The following is a 20,884-nucleotide window of genomic DNA, read 5'->3' as shown; positions in this document are numbered from 1 at the left end:
CACCAAATGTCATATAATGATTTGACCATGTTTTATGATATATTTTTGAATTACGAACCCAACGACTAGTCACATGACCATATTTGACTCATGAAGTATTTTAAGTCTTTATTTAGGCATTTCTATTAAACAGCTAGTCTTCCTCAAACATTCGCACCAAGTCTTAAAAGTCTAAAACACTAGTACAATAAAATGACATGTCTTAGTCATACTTTAATCCATAAAAACTCACGTCTTTAGACTTATGTTTGACGGTTACTAACCTTATTCGGACGAAAAAGTACAGTCAGACGAACGCTTAGGTAACGGTTGTTACAATCTTGTGAAGATCGTCTTAAGTTTTATTCTTTGAAAAATGGTTAGTATGAGAAAAGGAAATGGGATGATGGTGAAGATCGTCTTAAAAACCTTTATTGAAAATCCTTTTGAAGTGAAGAAAATTGAGACGATCTTGGTGAGATCGTTATGAAATCAGTGACAAAACACTTCACTTCAGTTTTTGAAAAATTCTAATACTTTAGAAATATAAGTAGAAATTATGTCAATTTCTGGAAAAAATTGAGCATAGTTTCCCTTTATATTTGAGAATTAGTTTTGAGCAAACCGATTTCTTATGAAATCAGTTACCCATTCAATTGAGTTTAAAAATTCTCCAACAACCACACAGCGTACAGACCCTAAGACGATCGTCTTGGTCTTGGTCTAAGGGTTCTACAAGGAAAACAAGTATGTGAACTAAGACGGTCTTGGCAAGATCGTCTCATTTCCAAGTTGTTTTGGAACCGACGATCTTGGTCAAGATCGTCCTAGAACCAACCCAAACAAGAAAAATGTGAAGATTTTTCCTAGATCGTCCCATTCCAAGCAGTTAAGCACAAAAATATACCACTATACTAATTCAAATTATCACTAAAGCAAATTATAACATTACTTACTAACATAATCACAAAAACATCAATAAATGACCTAAACCAAATTAAACCGTTCTAGGTCGTCTTCTTCCACTGAAACAGGGGTGGTTTATTTTTGAATTTCCAAAAACTCAATTTCAAGCAATTTAACATGTAAAATCTATACATATGTCCTAAACATGCTTCTAAATCATATAAACACAGATTTGATAACAGAAGCAAGAATTTCGAAATAAATTGAAAAAAATGAGATCTACATACGAATTTGAAATCTTACTTGAAGATGAAATTTCAAACGATGATGTTATGGAATGAAATATCAGTGTGAAAAATGCAACACACCCTTGTTTGATTTTAGGATCAAGCCGAAATGGATTTTGAATGATTAGAGAGTGATCGAGAGTTTTTTTTTATGGGAAAAATGGAAAAAGGAGATAAAAGAAATGATCATTCCCTCCAACTTGTATTGAAGACTCGTATCGGGTCAAGTTGACTGGTATTGACCCGTTTTCACATGGTTTGGGCTTGTGTGGATCAGATTGGGCCTTTAATGAACTGGGCTTTTTGAAAGAATTTATAAAATTGGGCTTACATAACAAAACACTAATAAAACAAGTACTAAACAATTAAACAAAATATAAAAACAAATAATGAAGTACCATAATTAAAGACAAATTTTGGTTTTGATTTTATCATTTTTATGTATTTTTCATTTTTCAATTTTATTTGTTTTTCTAAAGGATTAACAATAAATTTCTCTTCAAATAGTGCAAATACACCAACTCCCCTAGATACATGAATTATCCTTTTTCTTTTTCTCCGCCTCAACATTGCATGATATTTAAGCACATTGCTTATAATCATAGCATGAATATTTGACATATAATGAATGAGAGAAAGAGATGAAGGATTTGGACAAAACATACATAGGCAAGTAAGTGCATTGGTTATGAGCACTTATTCGAGATTGTTTCTTTGAAAAGAAACTCATTCCAGGATCATGTGTTGAATAGCATCCAGGATGGGAATGCTAAACACAGACCTTTATTACCTGCAAAACAGAATTAAGTCTTTTTAGGTACCCACTGTTGAATGGGTCCTTTTGGGTTAGTGGAATTTGAAAAAGTATACAAATAAGGTTTTCTAACAAGAGGTTTATTCTTAAAATTCATTACAATCCCATTTGCATCAATAATCAGAGGTTTAGAAATCACAGTAGAAGATTTAGAATTTATTACAGACCATGGTTTAGCTAAATTACACAAATCTGAATCAACTTTCCTAGTAGGAACTTTCTTCTTGTAATCATTAGCTATCTAACTTATTCTAACTGGTGATTTAGTATACCCTTGTGTTTGAACGTAGCTAGTAGATTTTATCAATGATGATTTGGAAATCCATTTATAGTTACTAGCTAAAAACCATTCTAATTTTTGCCTTGTTTGATGGAAGATTTAACAGTCTGTTTCTTTGGAGTTGCAACAGAGAACCACCATACTGATCTCTATATCTAGTCATACCATTTGATTTGTCTTTGGTTAGCAAAGTTTGACTAGACCTAGACAGCTTAAATGAAGACTAGGTTTAGAGATAGAATTATTAGCAGCAGTTCTAGAAACAGATGAATATCAAACTTGACCTTTGATGTAGAAGGAATGGTCTTTTTACTTTTGACAGCTGAAGCATGCTGACCTTTGGGTAAATAAAATGAAGTGGGAGCAACCTTAGACCTAGATTCCTTCTTTGTTTCAATTTTAGGCTTTTTGGGTGAAAGTTTTGCAAGTTCTTTCTCAACTTCAGGTGCAAAAACATGTTTAGTTTCCAAAAACTTATCAAGTTCTTTAACAGAAAATCTGGAAAAGAAAATGGTAAAACTTTTTGAACTTTGGGTTTGGAAACAGTTTTGTTTGTAATCTTTTCAATTAATGTTTTTGCTTTAGCCTTAAGATCTTTAGGAATCTCAATCTTGTGTTCTAAATTCACTCTTTTTTGGTCAACAGGGGTGATCACAGGAGTATCAAAAGAAAGTATCTTTTTCACAGAAGAATGATTCTTGGTTTTCAAAGTTTTAACTTTGTCTTCAATCTGGAGAAAAGATGAGAACATTGAAGTAGACATATCATGAATCTCTTGAGGAGAGATTTTTTACCCTGCATAGCTTTGTTAGAAATCTCACACTCTTTGGACTGAGTGGAGCAACCAGGAGAATTAAAAACATGCAACATTTAAACAGGGGTGGTCTCACTTACCTTTGGAGTATGATCTTGAGTTTTCAAATGTTCAATGACCTTTTGTTGAGACTCAATTTTTTGTTTTAAACCTTCAATTTCTTTTTCCAATATGGTAGTTGGAATATAAGTTCTTGTTGAAACTGGTTTTAAACAATCTTTTTGAGAATCATTTTCAGGAATTGAAATGCTATCAATTTCTTCTAACTCATAGATGGATCGTTTATGAGTTTTCTTATATGTATCATTTAGAGCAACATAATCAATACCAATTTGATTTGTTTGTGGTCTTTCAAAATTCTCTGACTCAAAATCATTCTCAGATGGTTTAACAAAAGTTTGAATCATGCCAAGTCTCAGAAGGTTTTCATTATACAAAGGACCAAGGTCTTCTGTTTGAGCTTTTGCCAAGTGTGTTGGATTCTCATATCCCAACCCAAGAAGAAGTTCTGATCTATCTATCTTTGACTTGTTGCAAAAAGCAGTGAAATTCAGAAGAGGGTTTTGTTCAATTTTATAGATTTTCTCTTGGTAAAACAAGACATTTGCTTTCAAATCCTCAATTTGCTTTTTAAGAGTGTCAATTTCAACTCCTTTGAGAAAACAAGTACTGTTTTATCAGAATTTGTCGTTCATTTTTCACAGTTGGGTCTAAAATCTTTCATTTTATTGGTAAGAACTCAACATCAGCTTGTCTTGCATTTGCTCTTATCCATTCATTTGTTTTCTCAATCTTTAGGGTCTCAATGGTCTGCTTGAGTGAATGGACAGTCTCTTCAAGGTCTTGACATTTGTTAGTTAAATGAGCATTGGGAGAAACAACTAAGAACTGACACTTGACAAATACATTTCTTTCAAAGAATCATAATTCACTTTGAGAGCTTCATGAGCTATTGAGAGTTCTGAAAAATTTTCATTGATTTTATCAAACTCTTGTTAGCCATTTTCAATTGTTTTTCAAAGTTATGTTTTGCTTTGTCAGAGTGTCAGCATTGTATGGACAGACAAGAAATCATCTTTAGAAATGAAATCTACCATACTTGGTGTTGCTTGTAGGTAGTTTGTGAAGAACTGGTTGTTGAAGTCATCAAACAGTTGACATCTTCAGAAGCAGCAAACTTTGGTAAATCATCCCATATCTCTTTGGCATTATGATCATGATTGATAGCAGAGAAAATCTCATCTGAAAGAGATTGATAGATATAGGATTTGGCTTGCTTGTCAGTTTGAATTCTTGCTTTTTGATCATCATCGAGTTGGTCATTGGTAAGTAGATTCCAAAGGATGTTTGAATTGAATTGGACCTTCAAGAATTGATTGCTTAATGAAGACACCGTTTGGTTTGTATCAAGAAAATCCATGAATTCATTTTGCCATTGGACAAATAATTTTTGTGAAGAATTGGGGTCTGATGATTGACATCATTGGATCAATGTTGGTTGTTGTCATTGAAATGAATGAACAATGATTTGGAATTTATTTTGTTGATTTTGAAGTTTGGAAGACAAGACGATCTTGAAAAGATCGTATTGAAGAAAGGAAGCTAGGACGATCTTGATAAGATCGTCTTAGAACGAATGACAGAAAAATTCTAAGTATGAAGACAGGAAGGTAAGACGGTCTTGAAAGAGATCGTCTTAAGTTATAAAGTAAGACGGTCTTGGGGAGATCGTCTTAGAACACTTTGAGTAAAAAATATTCTAAGTATGAAAACTTTAGAAATTTGGACAAAATTTGGTTAGGATTTCAGGATTTTTGAGCAAAACCAATCTCAAAGAGATTAGTTACCCAGGAAGTGTGTGATTCCCAATCACAACAACTTTGAACGATCAAATCACCACACACAATTCACATAGAACCAACAGATACTAGGACGATCTTGGCAAGATCGTCTTAACACCACACAAAATATCACTAGGACGATCTTGAGGAAGATCATCTTAGAACAAATAAGTGAAACGGTCTTAGCGAAGATCGTTTTAAAGGACTTTCCTCAAGAACAGCAGATAAGACAAATTCGTGCAGAATCACTAAATCTCTATTTTCTCACTCAGTTTTGAGAGTTAGAACTTGATTCAAAAGCGAAAATGTTCAGAATATGATCGCGCACAACCCTAGAAACAAATTATAGCTCAAATCAACTCAAATTCAAACCCAAAATTTGGGCGGTTTTCCCACAATTTCGGATTTTGATGAATACAGTGAATTGGATTCTGAAATTTAACACTATGTTTTCTGAGGTGATTTAGAATGGATTTGTGAACAAAAACAGGAAAATTGAGTGAAAATTGATGTAGAAATGATGGAAAATAAACGATTTTGTTTCAACACGAAATGTGAATTTTTGAACAAAACAACACAAATCTGTATAGAATTTGTTCTGGATCTTCAACAGATTGTTGTTTTGCTCTGATACCAAATGATAATGTGTAACTATTCGTGTTTTGATGCGGAAGATAGGTGTTCAACAATGGTGGTTAGTTTGTGTAAGTGTGTGTTCTTGAGAGAGAAAGTATGTGTGTGTGTGAGAAGATGATTTCATTCAAATCACGTGAATGTGTTCTGGTTACAAGTTCATATTAAAAAGGAAGGTATGAGGGTTTATATACTCTAAGGAAACTTACAAAACTCCCCCTCAACCTTATAACTATTACATAAAGTTCATAAAGATAAATACAACTAAGCACTATTTTTGTATCTCTAACAGGTTGATGTTCCCAAAGTTGTCACTCACCTAAGCTAAACTCGGCCTTCTCAACCCGCCGTTGATAATTTGACTAACCGGACATATATATATATATAATATATTGTAGATACATGGTGTTACGACATTATTAATATTCAATTTTTCTTTATTATGGTTTAAAATATAGCTTACTATTTTTATCAATAGAAATTGATCTATATATATTAAATGAAACATATCTCAAATATTTTAATTAAAATATGACCTGTTTTTTTATATGATATTAACAATTATTCTATTGGATAAGACATAAGATAAAGAGTATTATTTTATTATCGTTAGATATATTAAAGAGAAACTTTAATTATAATTGAAAAATATTGACCCTTAGATGAGTTTTAACTTTTATTTAGAGTCATTAGATCAAATGATGATGACATATACCTTATTTAACTTTTTTTGGATTTATTTTAGCCTTTAGTCTTTTGATTAGAGTAGAGGTCGCGAATGACTAAGGTTTTTTACAAAAGCGAACTTCATGCCTAAAAGCGAATGGTCAGGACACTTTTAAGCGGAATCTAATCGACGACCAATGTAACTTCATGTTTTTAGTGGTTTAATTATTACCTGTTAAATATTTGTCAACTTATGATATTATAAAAATTTAACATGTTATTAATTATATGTTTCTTGCGTATTACACGAGTATTAATCTAGTTAGGATATATATTAGCTATTAATATAATAATATATTTTAAAAAATAATATTAGCTATTATTCTATTATATATATAGCTACTATTTTTGATTTCTTGATTAAAATTATTGGATAAAAAATGTAAATTTGTTATAGAAAACCAAAAAACTGTAAATTAAATTAAAAGGGTATATATATTAGCTACGAGTATTATTTTTGATTTCTTGATTAAAAATAATGGGAAAAAAGTGTAAATTTGTGATGGAGAACCAAAAAGTATAAATTATTTTTAAAGGGGTATTTTTTGTGTAATCAAGTGTAAGTATTAATATTGTCATTTAAAAAAGACAAAATAATTAAATTTGATCTAATGACTCTAAATCAAAGATGGAATTCATCCAAGGGTTCTTGTTTATTTAAGAATGAATTTAGCACCTCGTGATATATATATATATTGGTAGATTTGTAGATACAGGGTGTTACGATATTATTATATTCAATTTTTCTTTATTTTGGTTTAAAGTATAGTGTTTGAGCATGAAAAGTTAAGCTCAATCACAAAAGGGTTTAACTACTAAAATCATCAAAATCTCCTCAACATTAGAGTGCAAACCTACTAAGTTCTTCACGAACCTAAGGTGAATGATGATTTCCCAATAGATGTTTCGATTTTTGGAAGATATGAATATAATGTAATTTCATGTAATCATTGATGAATGGTTGATTGATGATGAATATACTGATGATTGTTGAATGTACTGCTACTGCTATTGCAGAGAATATTATAAATATGTGTGTGATGAATTGATTGTGTATGTAATAAATCTTTTCCTCTCTAATGATTATGAGTATTTATAGGCGTCAGAATCAAGGCAATTTCGTATTTTGCGCCCTTGCCAGATATGGCCCTCCATTAGTAGGACATGGCCCACAAAGATTATATACGAGGAATAGAACCTTCTAGAATAATGACTGTATACTTCATGACTCGTCCAATCATAACTATACGATTTGTAAATCTTCTTGTGACAAGTGTATCGTAGAGAATGGACATCACCACATTAACATATACCTTGGACGATAGCTCTTGCCAAGGAATAGACTCTTGACTATCTCTCTCGAGCAGCTTTTACTTGGTGGGCCTTAAAGCCGTTGTTTCGTTAATATTGGGCTCTAAGCATTCCTTTCTGACCCACTCCTTGGGTCCTTGCCGCTTTCGCCTTGAGATATTCCTCATATACGTTGGTTCTCATCAGTATTCACTCTCGGATTCTCTTTCCTCCTCAAGAGCTCTCGGCCCAGTGGGCCCCACGCCCTTGTGGACTATCGTCCCTCTCTCTCTTGAAGTAGCTCTCGCCAAAGGTATTCTCCAAGGAGCTCTCGACATATATATACATATATATATATATATATATAGCTCTCGATCCTCTTTCTTCCTCTAACACCTCTTGTCTAAGGCATAGCCCTCTTCCAAGGTTGGTGATTTACTCCTCACCTCATTATATAGCTTACTATTTTTATCAATAGAAAATTGATCTATATATTTTAAATGAAACATATCTCAAATATTTTAATTAAAATATGATATGTTTTTTTTATATGATATTAACAATTATTTTATTGGATAAGACATAAGATAAAAAGTATTATTTTATTATCATTAAATATATATTAAAGAGAAACCTTAATTTATAATTGAAAAATATGGACCCGTAGATGAGTTTTAACTTTTATTTAGAGCCATTAGATCAAATGATGATGACATATACCTTATTTAACTTTTTTGGATTATTTTAAGCCTTTAGTCTTTTGATTAGAGTAGGGTCACAAATGACTAAGGTTTGTTACAAAAGCGAACTTCATGCCTAAAAGCGAACGGTTTGGATACTGTTAAGCGGAATCTAATTGACGAAAAATGTAACTTCATGTTTTCTAGTGGTTTAATTATTACCTGGTTAAATATTTGTCAACTTATGATATTATAAAAATTTAACATATTATTAATTATATATGTTTCATGCGTATTACGCGAGTATTAATCTAGTTAGGATATATATTAGCTATTAATATAGTAATATATTTAAAAAAATAATATTAACTATTATTCTATTTTTTATATCTACCAATATTGTCATTTAAGAAAGATAAAATAATTTAATTTGATCTAATGGCTCTAAATCAAAGATGAAATTCATCTAAAGGTTCTTGTTTGTTTGGGAATGATTTAGCACTTTGATATATATATTGTTAGATTTTTAAAAATAAATGTTTGTTTAAAATATTAACGGTAAAATTAATTGTGTAATATATTTTAAGCTTAAAGTCTAAGTATATATAGAAAGAAAAGAGTCGGTTATACATTCGTTAATTGGATTGACCGGCCCATATAAGGAATAACCCTATAAATAAAAGTTTTTTTCTATATATATATAATGCACAATCAGATCGATCGATTGAAGAACGAAGATTGATTTATTTAGGGTTTTCGAATTTTACCTGCCGTCCGTCAAGTAAGAACCCTCCTTCCTCTCTATATTTTTTACATCTGCTTTTTCAATATACATGACGATAACCGTAGCATTACTACCCGCCGCCCAAAGGAAGAGGAAGAGGTCCGCAGCATCACTGCACGCCGCCCAAAGGAGGCAGAAGGTGCTTCGTCCTCCTCCTCCAGTTGATATTGATAATAATTTAATAGAATTTGAGAAGAAGAAGGCTGATCATCCGTCAATTGATATCGATAATAGTATAATCGAATATGAGATCTTACCAAGACTTCCAGCCAAGTCCGTAGGTCGTTTCAAGTCCGTTTCCAAACAATGGAATTCGTTTTTGTCCACACATATGTTTGGAAAGATGCACCACCTCCGTCACATTAACAACAAAACATATAAGCTTTTGATACTTGACAAGCCCCTTGTAGATTTATGCAGCAAACCCCTCAACAACGGTTCCGTCACCGTCGGTTTTAACCGGCTCGAAGAATCCGATCCTAGATTTGATTCGCTTTTAGGAAGTTTGGATGGGTTGGTATGTGTAGCCTCCACCGAAACCGTCAATAGTCTAGCTTTATGGAACCCGTTCACCGGTGCCTACTACAAGTTGCCCCCTAACCCAGACTTTACTCGTCCCTTTAATTCTTATAAAAATTTCCGTTATCGTGGTCAAGACGCCGTTGGTTTTTATTCCGACTCTTCCAATGACTATAAGCTACTATATATGATTCCTTTGGATCAAGAGGCTTATATCTATTCCCAAAGACTGAATTCATGGAGAAAGATTGAATTCCTGATCAACCGCTACTCGTTCTTGCGTCGCTACTGGTGGTCGCGGGCAACCTTCTGTGACCACAGTCTTTACTTTTCTGTAAAGAAATTAGGACTATCTAAACATCAATACATTATTTGTTTTGATGTGAACACGGAAGAATTCAGGGTAATACAATTTCCACCTCTTCCAAATGATGCAAGATGTACGTATCATGCAAATTTCGTGGGTATCGATGGATGCATTCACTTGTGTGCAGCTTATGACGTAAGTTTCAAGGGACCCTATAATCAGGGAAGTGTGTGGAAGTTGAATGGTGATGGCGTGACGTGGGCGGAGGTGGCATCTTTCCAAGGCACTCAAAAGAATGTTTCCTACAACCCAATTGAGTACGCCACATGTGTGACTAGGAATGCCCGGGATACTTGGCTTGCGATTTCGGATGGTGGTCGTACCAAATCCATTTTTGAAGTTGGTCCTAACTCTGACCCTTTTGAAATAATGAGTATGGAGGAATTCACATTAGCACGACAGGTGTTGCCGATGTGGACATATAGCCGAATCATATATGATGAGACCCTTGTGTCCCCCTATCCTCCCCCTCCGTAAGTTCGTTTCATAAGTTTATGTATACAACCTTAGCATGTCATGTTATTGTATATATATATGATAATTAAGATGTTTTAGGTATGGTGACATGGTTGGGCATAGCAATGATGTTGAGGCTACTGTTGTGGCCTGAAAGCTGTAAATGTCCATTTATTTAGTTTTAATGTACCGACTGCTAGTTATATTGAACCAACAATTCCTAGTCGTACCATCATGTCTTATTTCTATACAATGGAAGAACCGATGTTAGTGGACATTGCATCAGAAAATCATCAACTTTAATGAACGGATTATATAGAGAATGGTACTTTTGTTGAAATATACCTAATAATATACCTCTCTGAGAATTGAGATATTGCTCATTGTTGATGTAGTAATCTTTGATCAATAATGTGAAAAGGTGCAATTAAATCTAACATAAGTCTATTCAGATATTTGAATCAGGGTTCCGGATGCAATTGGTGGCCCTGCCGCCCTGGGTTAGCAGCACGTGAAGTTGTTGATGACTAGGAGATGACTCTTATTGAAGTTGTTGATTGAGTGAAAGCCGAAGGTGGTTTGGGAAGAAATTTCACCCCGTATTGGAAAATTTCATGGAAACAGTACATATGATGATATGTTTAGTTACATTTGATAATAAGTATGGTTAATTGTTATGTTTTTCTAAAATGGTGTGATTATTAACAAAATGTTATTGTTAATAAGGTTTATTAAAATTAATAGTGTTACTAATTGACTATCATTCTAAATGCATTGACTATCATTCTAAATGCATTGTATCGTTCTTAATGTAACAACATGTGAATTCAAGTCAATTATGTTTTCCATTTCTATTCATTGTATCATCATCAATGAAAATAATTGACTGCATAAACATATATTATCAGTAAATTACATACAGTTTTAATAATCATAATTGGATTTTGTCCGAAATCACATATGCTTAATACACTCCGTATCTGCTAAACCATTTCCATGACTCGTCAATTGCACTATATAACTAAAACTACCAAATGGTACTGCTATAAAATATTACAAAATCAAATTTCAATCATAAATGAAACATTACAATGTTACATCATGGAGCATCTTTGTTTTAAGGAACCATTTTTTGTATCATTGAATCGACTTATGCAGAGAAAATTGATTCACATAGCTTTATAACTTCAATCAAAATTCCAATTGTTATGTACTACTTTGCTTCTTTGTATAACATTACAAGTACTAAATTCTATATAACCAGAAAATTGAAGAATCTATGTAAATATTGCTGAGCTTTGCTGCCTTGTTTCATTGCACCGCAGACAAATATAAGTTTGAAACTTTGGTATACAAGCACGTCACATCTGAAGCTTATGAGATGTAAGTTGAAAAGGCTCTACTTCTAACCTTTACATTTAGGTTGAACAAGGTTCAGTCTTCACTGCCAGCTTTAAGATATCACGACTCTAGGTGGTCAAAATTTACTGCAGACAGTTTCGAAAGAACCGGATGCCCTGAGACAAGTAATCAAGTGATTATTATATTAGACATAAATGGCATACTTAAACATATAGACAATGAGATCGAATGAAAAAACAAGAGCATCAAACGACATGGCCGGTGGTTAGAGGTGGCAATATAGACGGGTTGGGTAACAACTTCATGGTTTTTTTCATAAAATGATTTAGGGATTTATGTATTACCCATTTGATCAAATAATAACCCAAACCAAAATCAAGCAGTTAACACCAATGGGTCAAAACTGATGCAAACCTTCAACAAAACAAATGAAAAAAATACATTTAGGAAAATGAAAGATGGTTTTCTTTTATACCTGCAATGCAAACATGATGTCTGCTTCATCTACCTGCAGAGTTACTCTCCTTAACTTATCATCTCGAGATTGTTTAAGTTTGAGGATTCCCTAGAGAATGACATCATTTAATCAGGATTTCATTTATAAAAAGGGTTTGTTTGAAAGATAAAAGTTCAATTGATAAGTGCAGTGGTTACCTGATCACCAAGCACTCTACACATGCATGAAAGTTCCATTATCCCGACGGGTGGTATCTTAGTAGATTTGCAAACATCAATATAGAATTTGTTTAACTGTATCAATAGCAAGTTTTGATTAGATAAATGGGCAAGTGAAGAACTGAATATAGATTGCACTGTCCTCTTTTTATGTTACCTCTCCAATCGTTGTATCCTTCTTTCCCTTACGGAAAAGCTTCACAGCAGAACAAAGTATTATCTACACCATAAGAGAGGCTAGAAATTTAGTTACTTAAACAAATAGGCTATAATAGATTTCACAAAAAATAAGGCATCAATAAAAAGCTAGTCAAAAATACTCGTGAGAAATTTCCTGGTAAGACAGATTACTCGTTTACTTGTCAAAAGGTCATCATGGGTTGTCTCAAAGAAATGAAAAAAAGAAGTGAAAATTAGCTAAAGAGATGTTGGAAAAATAATGATTCGTATTATAAATATAATGTAAACATGATCAATAACACTAACCTGAAGATCCTGTGGAACCTATTAGTTGATTCAACATTCTTGCCATTGAGATTGGTTCCCAAATTAAGGTGATTGTATATTTGATGGGGTGTTATTCGGCTAGGTAATTAGGCCGTGATTAAGAGAGCATAAACACACAATTAAGAGAGATTAGAAAGTGATTAAGAGACCTAATGAAGTGTAATTAGGTTCTATTTATAAATAAAACATTTAAATCTTTACATTAATAACTTTTACATCAATTATCTATATCACTCGACGCCGCTTCTACTACGATCAATCGTCATCCACTAACACCGTCGTCGCCACGAATACCACCGCATAGCGCGGGTACCGTGCTATATTTTTAAAAATAAATTGTTTGTGTAAAAATATTAACGGTAAAATTAATTGTGTAATATATTTTAAGCTTAAAGTCTAAGTATATATAGTAAGAAAAGAGTCGGTTATACATTCGTTAATTTGGATTGACCGGCCCATATAAGGAATAACCCTATAAATAAAAGTTTTTTTCTATATGTATATAATGCACAATCAGATCGATCGATTGAAGAACGAAGATTGATTTATTTAGGGTTTTCGAATTTTACCTGCCGTCCGTCAAGTAAGAACCCTCCTTCCTCTCTTTATATTTTTTTACATCTGCTTTTTCAATATACATGACGATAACCGTAGCATTACTACCCGCCGCCCAAAGGAAGAGGAAGAGGTCCGCAGCATCACTGCACGCCGCCCAAAGGCGGCAGAAGGTGCTTCGTCCTCCTCCTCCAGTTGATATTGATAATAATTTAATAGAATTTGAGAAGAAGAAGGCTGATATTGATAATAGTATAATCGAATATGAGATCTTACCAAGACTTCCAGCCAAGTCCGTAGGTCGTTTCAAGTCCGTTTCCAAACAATGGAATTCGTTTTTATCCACACATATGTTTGGAAAGATGCACCACCTCCGTCACATTAACAACAAAACATATAAGCTTTTGATACTTGACAAGCCCCTTGTAGATTTATGCAGCCAACCCCTCAACAACGGTTCCGTCACCGTCGGTTTTAACCGGCTCGAAGAAGCCGATCCTAGATTTGATTCGCTTTTAGGAAGTTTGGATGGGTTGGTATGTGTAGCCTCCACCGAAACCGTCAATAGTCTAGCTTTATGGAACCCGTTCACCGGTGCCTACTACAAGTTGCCCCCTAACCCAAGCTTTACTCGTCCCTTTAATTCTTATAAAGATTTCCGTTATCGTGGTCGAGATGTCGTTGGTTTTTATTCCGACTCTTCCAATGACTATAAGCTACTATATATGATTCCTTTGGATCAAGAGGCTTATATCTATTCCCAAAGACTGAATTCATGGAGAAAGATTGAATTCCTGATCGACCGGTACTCGTTCTTGCGTCACTATAGGTGGTCGCGGGCAACCTTCTGTGACCACAGTCTTTACTTTTCGGTAAAGGATCTAGGACCAGTTAAACATCCATACATTATTTGTTTTGATGTGAACACGGAAGAATTCAGGGTAATACAATTTCCACCTCTTCCAAGTGGTGCAAGATGTATGTATCATGCAAATTTCGTGGGTATCGATGGATGCATTCACTTGTGTGCAGCTTATTATATAGGTTGTCCGAGACCCTTTAATGGAATTGTGTGGAAGTTGAATGGTGATGGCGCGACGTGGGCGGAGGTGGCATTTTACCCAGGCACTCATCAAGAGAATAATTTCGCCGACCCAGTTGAGCACGCCACATGCGTGACTAGGAATGCCCGGGATACTTGGCTTGCGATTTCGGATGGTGGTTGGGCCAAATCCAATTTTGAAGTTGGTCCTAACTCTGACCCTTTTGAAATAATGAGTATGGAGGAATTCACATTAACACCACAGGTGTTGCCGATGTGGACATATAGCCGAATCATATATGATGAGACCCTTGTGTCCCCCTATCCTCCCCCTCCGTAAGTTCGTTTCATAAGTTTATGTATACAACCTTAGCATGTCATGTTATTGTATATATATATATATATATATATATGATAATTAAGATGTTCCTTGATGTTTTAGGTATGGTGACATGGTTGGGCATAGCAATGATGTTGAGGCTACTGTTGTGGCCTGCAAGCTGTAAATGTCCATTTATTTAGTTTTAATGTACCAACTGCTGTAATTAAACTTATTTGGCTTTGCTGTTATTGTTATCAATCTCCACCTGGTGTTTTCCAAATCTTTTTTCTTGCTATATTTTTGAAGTAATTAGCTACTTTACAGAGTGAGTTTTTATTTTGTTCCAAGCGAGTGTTTTTGTTTGGCGACAGATCCTCGATACAGTAGAGCAAGTAGGTGGAATACTAAGATTTAGTGTATATGCGGTTCAGGCTATGGTTAGCCATTTAAAAAATGCTCATTAACAAATCAATAGGGTAGATATAGAACAATTCTTATTATTCTTTCTTTATCCTAATACACTATTCCAGTTTCAAGCTTCAATTGACAGTTATAAATAGTACCGCAAGTTAATGAAGTCTTCAAACTGTCATGGTATCTCAAATTTGAGCCAGACAAGTCAAAGAAAGAACTGTTGAAGTATTTTTGCACGAGTTGAATGGTTACTGTGCTCAACAAGTTTGTGATATTTAAAGTTTTATATTTCCTGGTGCAACTAATGCTGGTTTTTTTCTGTTTTGGATGTGTATTATGATTTTCAGACTATTTAAGGGTTAGATCAACTATATTTTAGTATATATAATATATAAAAATTGCTGTATTTTATCTATTATATATATATATATCGGGTTGACTTATTTTTCTAAGATAAGATAAATAAACTGAATTAAAAGATACTATTCCCTCCATCTCATTAGAAGGGTAACATTTTGTAGTTTTAGACTTTTTTACAATATTTTTATTTGTATTATATAACTTTTGAAGAAAATCATAGGAATTGATTGAGTAAAGATATGTTTTATGCTGATCATGGTAACGTTGAGGACGACATGTTAAAGAAAAAGAAGAAGGGTGATGGAGCCTATTCTAGAGGATGGCAAAGTTAAGATCTTCTCATCACACAGCCAGTAAGCTATTTCACTCCTTTTTATTATTCTAATTTTTCATTTTTCAAAACTACTAGGGAGTGCCCGTGCGATGCACTGCATGATAATCGTCTATTGTTTTCATGTTATTCGTTTTTTAGGATGTGTTGTCAATGGTCGTGCTGCAGATTGATTGCAATTGCAGAAGCAGAATTATGGTTGTTCTGTATATACAAATCTGGTAGGTACTTCAGAATGTATTGAAGAAACATACACCCAAAATCAGCATATAGAAATGTATCCATGTTTACAGCAACAACGTAATTAGTAGTGGTTCATAAGAGGTATTTGTCTACTGGATATGTATCTACACGTTGAAGGACAGTGAGAACAAATGTGAGTAAATCAAATTTTTAAGAAGCCGTCATTTTACTGCATTCCATTTAAAGGGACGAATAGGTGGCAAAAGCTGGTGACATGTTGAATTCTCATGCGGGCTTATGTTTTTTTCGAGTTTGGTCGATGTGACATTTCCGTGGTTGGTGAATTGTAGAATGCAAGGTACAAAAAGGTGATACCATTGGAGTAGAACTCAAAAGCTTGGTGTATGTTTTATTGAATACTTATTGAATTGTAAACATTATTCGGTTCAAGGGTTCGCATTTAGATATAATAAGATAGACTATTGCTTCCTTAGTTGAAAGTAAGATGGTGCCTAACAGATGTGAAAATAAACTGTGTCGCCGTCGATGCAGGGATGTTGACGTAGCTCAAAGGGTAGGACACTCCAAGAGCCTGTCTTATGGAAAGAACTTTGGCCAGTCTAAATCGCATATTCGCATGTACTTGCTGGGATCTTCTTCATCAATAAATTTAAGAAGTGGGGCTCCATCTATGAAATTACGGCAACGTATGATGGCCAAAGTGTAGTCATTCAGCTTGTGCTCATACACAAATCCCCTTGCTATGGTCTGGTGAAAAACGAAGATTTTATATTAGTTATGTGATGTTGCATAAGACGAAAGTTGACTTGAGTAAGATAATACCAGCACGTGGGTGTTTAGGGATCGTGATTCAAACTGTTTTAAGAAGTAGGGACTGTTATTCCTGTGGGCGTGAGCCGGATTGGTATACAGGTGGTTGAAACTGATGTCCACTCCTAAGCCATTGGAGTTGAAAAGGCCATCGTCATCTTTTTTCCCTTGGATGTGAACAATAGGTAATGGTCGTGCTCAATGTCATTTTTGGTACAGAACGACTTCCAGTTTTCTCCAACAAAGGTAACTGCAACGCCTTTGTTGTGTGTCTTTATAGAAAACCTCCACTTTGGTTGTTTGTGTACCCATGTTTATTTGTGCGACCAAATTGTCAAGAAGACTGTCACAGTCATTCAGACTGTCAAGGAAGCTTTCAGGTATGTTCTGTATCAAATAATGTTTCAGACAATTTGATTTTTGGGATGGAGGTAATTTGATTACATAGAATTGAAACGACATATAGGTTTGGTCATAAATCTTGGGTAAGATCTCATATTCCATTGATTGATATTGATATTAATATAATAAAATATGAGATCTTATCAAGACTTCCGACCAAGTTCATATATTATTTCAAGTCTGTTTCAAACACATTCTTTCTATCGTCACATATGTTTGGAAAGATAAAATTATTTCTCCCATGTTTGAAAGATATCATCTTTCCAAACATATGTGTTGATTCCGGTGCTTGGAAACATGAAATGACAAATGAACTTGGCTGGAAGTTTTGTAAAGATCAGTATTATTATCAATAGCAGTTGATATTAATCTATTATATGAGATTTTACCAAGACTTAGAGCCAAATCCATACGTAGTTTCAAGTATGTTTCCAACTGTCGGAAATTTTTTCTATGGGCACATATGTTTGGAAAGATGCATCTCGTCCATTACATTAACATCAAAATCCTATAAAGTACATGATAAGCCGTTTGTAGATTGCTGCAAACCCCAAAACCAAAACCACGGTTCTGTTAGCATCCTTGGTTTTAAGAAGAAGCTATCCTAGATTTGATTTGCTTTAGTGAGCTTGGATGCACTGCAGGACTGGTATGTGTTGCCTCCTCGAAAACCATCATTAGTATGGCTTTATGGAATCCCTTGGTGCCTAAGCTACTGTCTAACCCAAACTTTACTTTTCCATTTGATTCTGATAAAGACATTGGTTTTTATTTCGACTCCTCAAATGATTATAAGCTTTTGTTGGCCCAAGGGTGGGTCCTTGGGAATGGGAGCATAACCACCAAAAAAATTCCAGAATTCCCCCACTTCAGCATCACCAACAAATTTTCCATCCTCTACAACATTTTGAAAAAATCACAAGTCAAAATTTACTCTGCTACACACAAAATTTAACTAGAAACGGAAGAGCAAGGACTGGTCAAGCAATTGAAGCAGTTCAGTAGAAGAGACAGTTTCAATCCATTTACTTGTAAATTGGTTGGCTTGTGCTGTCTGTGGTTTCAAACAGATCCCATAAAAAAAAGCTATTAGAATGGTTCAAAAAGGTTGAAAGTCACATGAAGATTTTTACAGCATGAACCCCCTACATAACTTTTTTCAGGAGTTAGGTTAGTAATATTTGTGTAGCATGGTAAATAAAATACAATTCGAATTTTTAAAAACGAACCAAAAGAAAAGTTAGTGGGTCAACGCGACCCGGCCTGTTCCAGCCGGTAGTAAACATGACCCATATTAGGCAGGACCCATTTTGGCCCTTCACGAACCTACCTGCCCACTCATCTTAATGTCACTTAACATAACCTAGATGCTCTGAGTTCGAATCACTGAACTATCGGGGGGCTTACTCACCTCCTAGTTAGACATCCAGGCACTTCAAAACAAGAACAAATAGAAAAAGGGACACACATTAAGGAAAACAGACAAACCTATGGCTGCGACTTCGCAATCCCCCTTGTGTTTATATTCTTTAATATACTGAACCACCTCCAAAGCTTTAGCTCTAGCCTGTATGCTGGAACTACATTCGCTGAAGTGGAAAATTTTGGATGTTGTGTCAAGTATGAACACATCGCGGTGGTTCAAGGATGACCATGCAAAAGGCACCTGATCATAATGCACATCATTAAGACAATACTAGTTATCTTTCGAATGCAAATTTCAAGGGTAAAGCTGTTAACTTTGTTATCTATTATAAATTGAACACTTCTTTCACATGCACCACACGATCTCCCTTGCATGTTAACAATCTGGTTTTATAAGCAGGACCACTTAAATGTACTTGCCCTGAAGAATATACACCCTCGACTGGGATGGTGCACGGTTGAAAGTATGATCTTGAACTTCTTTATATTGCACAGACTGAGACCCCAAGGCTGCATCTAATTCGAGTGTTTTGTCCGATGCCAAAGCTGAGTCAACCTGCCACATCAGCACATAGCCCTATATCACTTTTTAGATAAAGTTGTGACCTCCATAATCACCCACGAAAGATGATTCATTTCCAAAAGGGTGTTCAAATTACATGAAGGTTTGCAGAATAACAATATACAGATCGCAACAGTTTTCTTTTCATTTCATGTCATGTATATCTTGATTAAAGGGGCCTTTGGATGTCTGATTTGAAAGTGACTGATTTTTAATGTATCATCTGTGATGCTCATGTGATTAAATGCAGTTGCAACCAATTGGAATCTATAAAACGAATATAAGTTGTAGAAAATACCTCATAGGCATCCTTTCCCAGCCAATAATGTATGTTATGCTGAAGAGCAACACTTTTTAACCGAGTTGTCTGCCTCAATAATATAATCATAAAATTATCAATGGCTACCATAGAATCAGGATCAAAAGAAGTACATCTTAAAGAAATTTTTTCGATTCACTTGGTCTAAATGACTTAAAGTTGCAAAACGGGTAATTACTTACATGAAGAACTACATATGTAGTTATGCGCTCCCAGCAAAGAACATCCCATGTGAAGATTGTGGCACTGAAACCAAACGAAGGTTCCCAATACAATATTTCTAAACCAAACGAAGATTGTGGCACTGAAACCAAAAGAACATGTCGAGACTTGAAAAGGTAACAAGCATAAGTTATAAAGAGGATACAGCTTTGATCCTGCACCCTGAAAATCGGAATCAATAATCTTGTTGGATCCCATATTTTATCCACCCGAAAGATTAACCTGTTCTACTCAAGATAATCTGCGACATATAAGTTTCCATCATCAATAAAAATAAGTGTCAGTCATAACCCAAACTACCTAGTCTTCAACCCATCGTCAACCTCATAATGATGGACGTGATTGGCACCAACTCGTCGTGGGAGAGCTTGTCCATTCTTAGATGCGGGGGAACTTGCACGGTGCATATATGAAGAGTGGTGGGATTTAAACGGGATATAAAAGTAATAAGCCAATCATAAAAAATGAAGATGGGACATTATGTTATCTTTTAAAAATATCACTAAAATTTTAATTTAGTGACACTTTCTCAAACAAAATATGTCACTAAAAGATATAAGCATTGTCTATATAGTTTTAAAAGTGTCGATAAAACTCGAATTTAGTGGCATGCCAATAAAACTATTGACGATTACAAGTGTATCCCATGATCGTGGATTCAAGGTCAATTTGAATATTTTTCTTGACTACTCACAAAATAATTATTTAGGAAAATGTGAACTATAATTTCTTATAAAGCCATCAAAACGTATAATCACTAGACTATCTTGAAAGTGGTTAATAATAATAATAACAACAATAATAATCTAAATTTTTATAAAGGAAAGGTTAATTAAAACATTCAGTATCTATCTTAGGTAAAGCAGGGGAAATTATGTAAAATTTAAGAAAGGATTATGTAAAATTCAAGAGATTGTATGTTTAACAAATTCAAAGATTTAACTTGTAACTTTTTTTAACATGGCAGTACCTAAAATATGTAAAACGGTGCAATAC

At 34.3% G+C, this 20,884-nt stretch overlaps 1 protein-coding gene and 2 long non-coding RNA genes across 3 annotated transcripts; 2 read left to right on the top strand and 1 right to left on the bottom strand.

The window, feature by feature from the left end:
- The first annotated feature begins 8,989 nt into the window (after positions 1-8,989).
- Positions 8,990-15,119, top strand: LOC122607062 (putative F-box protein At2g02030). Its single transcript, XM_043779982.1, has 3 exons — positions 8,990-9,284; positions 13,745-14,853; positions 14,960-15,119. The coding sequence occupies exons 1-3, from the start codon at positions 9,084-9,086 to the stop codon at positions 15,021-15,023; spliced, it is 1,374 nt and encodes a 457-aa protein (XP_043635917.1). The 5' UTR covers positions 8,990-9,083; the 3' UTR covers positions 15,024-15,119.
- Positions 11,527-12,701, bottom strand: LOC122607063. Its single transcript, XR_006325017.1, has 4 exons — positions 12,571-12,701; positions 12,393-12,488; positions 12,214-12,303; positions 11,527-11,893 (listed from the first exon to the last, which is right to left on the bottom strand). It is a non-coding gene; the product is annotated as an uncharacterized LOC122607063 (long non-coding RNA).
- A 3,911-nt stretch (positions 15,120-19,030) lies between the features above and the next one.
- On the top strand, positions 19,031-19,592 carry LOC122606661. The gene is made up of 2 exons (XR_006324970.1): positions 19,031-19,086; positions 19,186-19,592. It is a non-coding gene; the product is annotated as an uncharacterized LOC122606661 (long non-coding RNA).
- The last annotated feature ends 1,292 nt before the right edge of the window (positions 19,593-20,884 follow it).

The sequence above is a fragment of the Erigeron canadensis genome, chromosome 7, assembly GCF_010389155.1.
Source record: "Erigeron canadensis isolate Cc75 chromosome 7, C_canadensis_v1, whole genome shotgun sequence".
NCBI lineage: Eukaryota > Viridiplantae > Streptophyta > Magnoliopsida > Asterales > Asteraceae > Erigeron > Erigeron canadensis.
Note: the sequence above shows the minus strand (reverse complement) of the source record. Positions and strands in the feature narration are given on the sequence as shown.

What these genes read in the sequence shown, in the direction of transcription:
- LOC122607062 (XM_043779982.1), top strand. Translation starts at nt 9,084, where the DNA reads ATGACGATAACCGTAGCATTACTACCCGCCGCCCAAAGGAAGAGGAAG. An exon ending in ATAGTATAATCGAATATGAG is followed by an intron (nt 9,285 to 13,744) that starts ATCTTACCAAGA and finishes ATCGAATATGAG; the next exon opens with ATCTTACCAAGACTTCCAGC. An exon ending in TCCCCCTATCCTCCCCCTCC is followed by an intron (nt 14,854 to 14,959) that starts GTAAGTTCGTTT and finishes TTGATGTTTTAG; the next exon opens with GTATGGTGACATGGTTGGGC.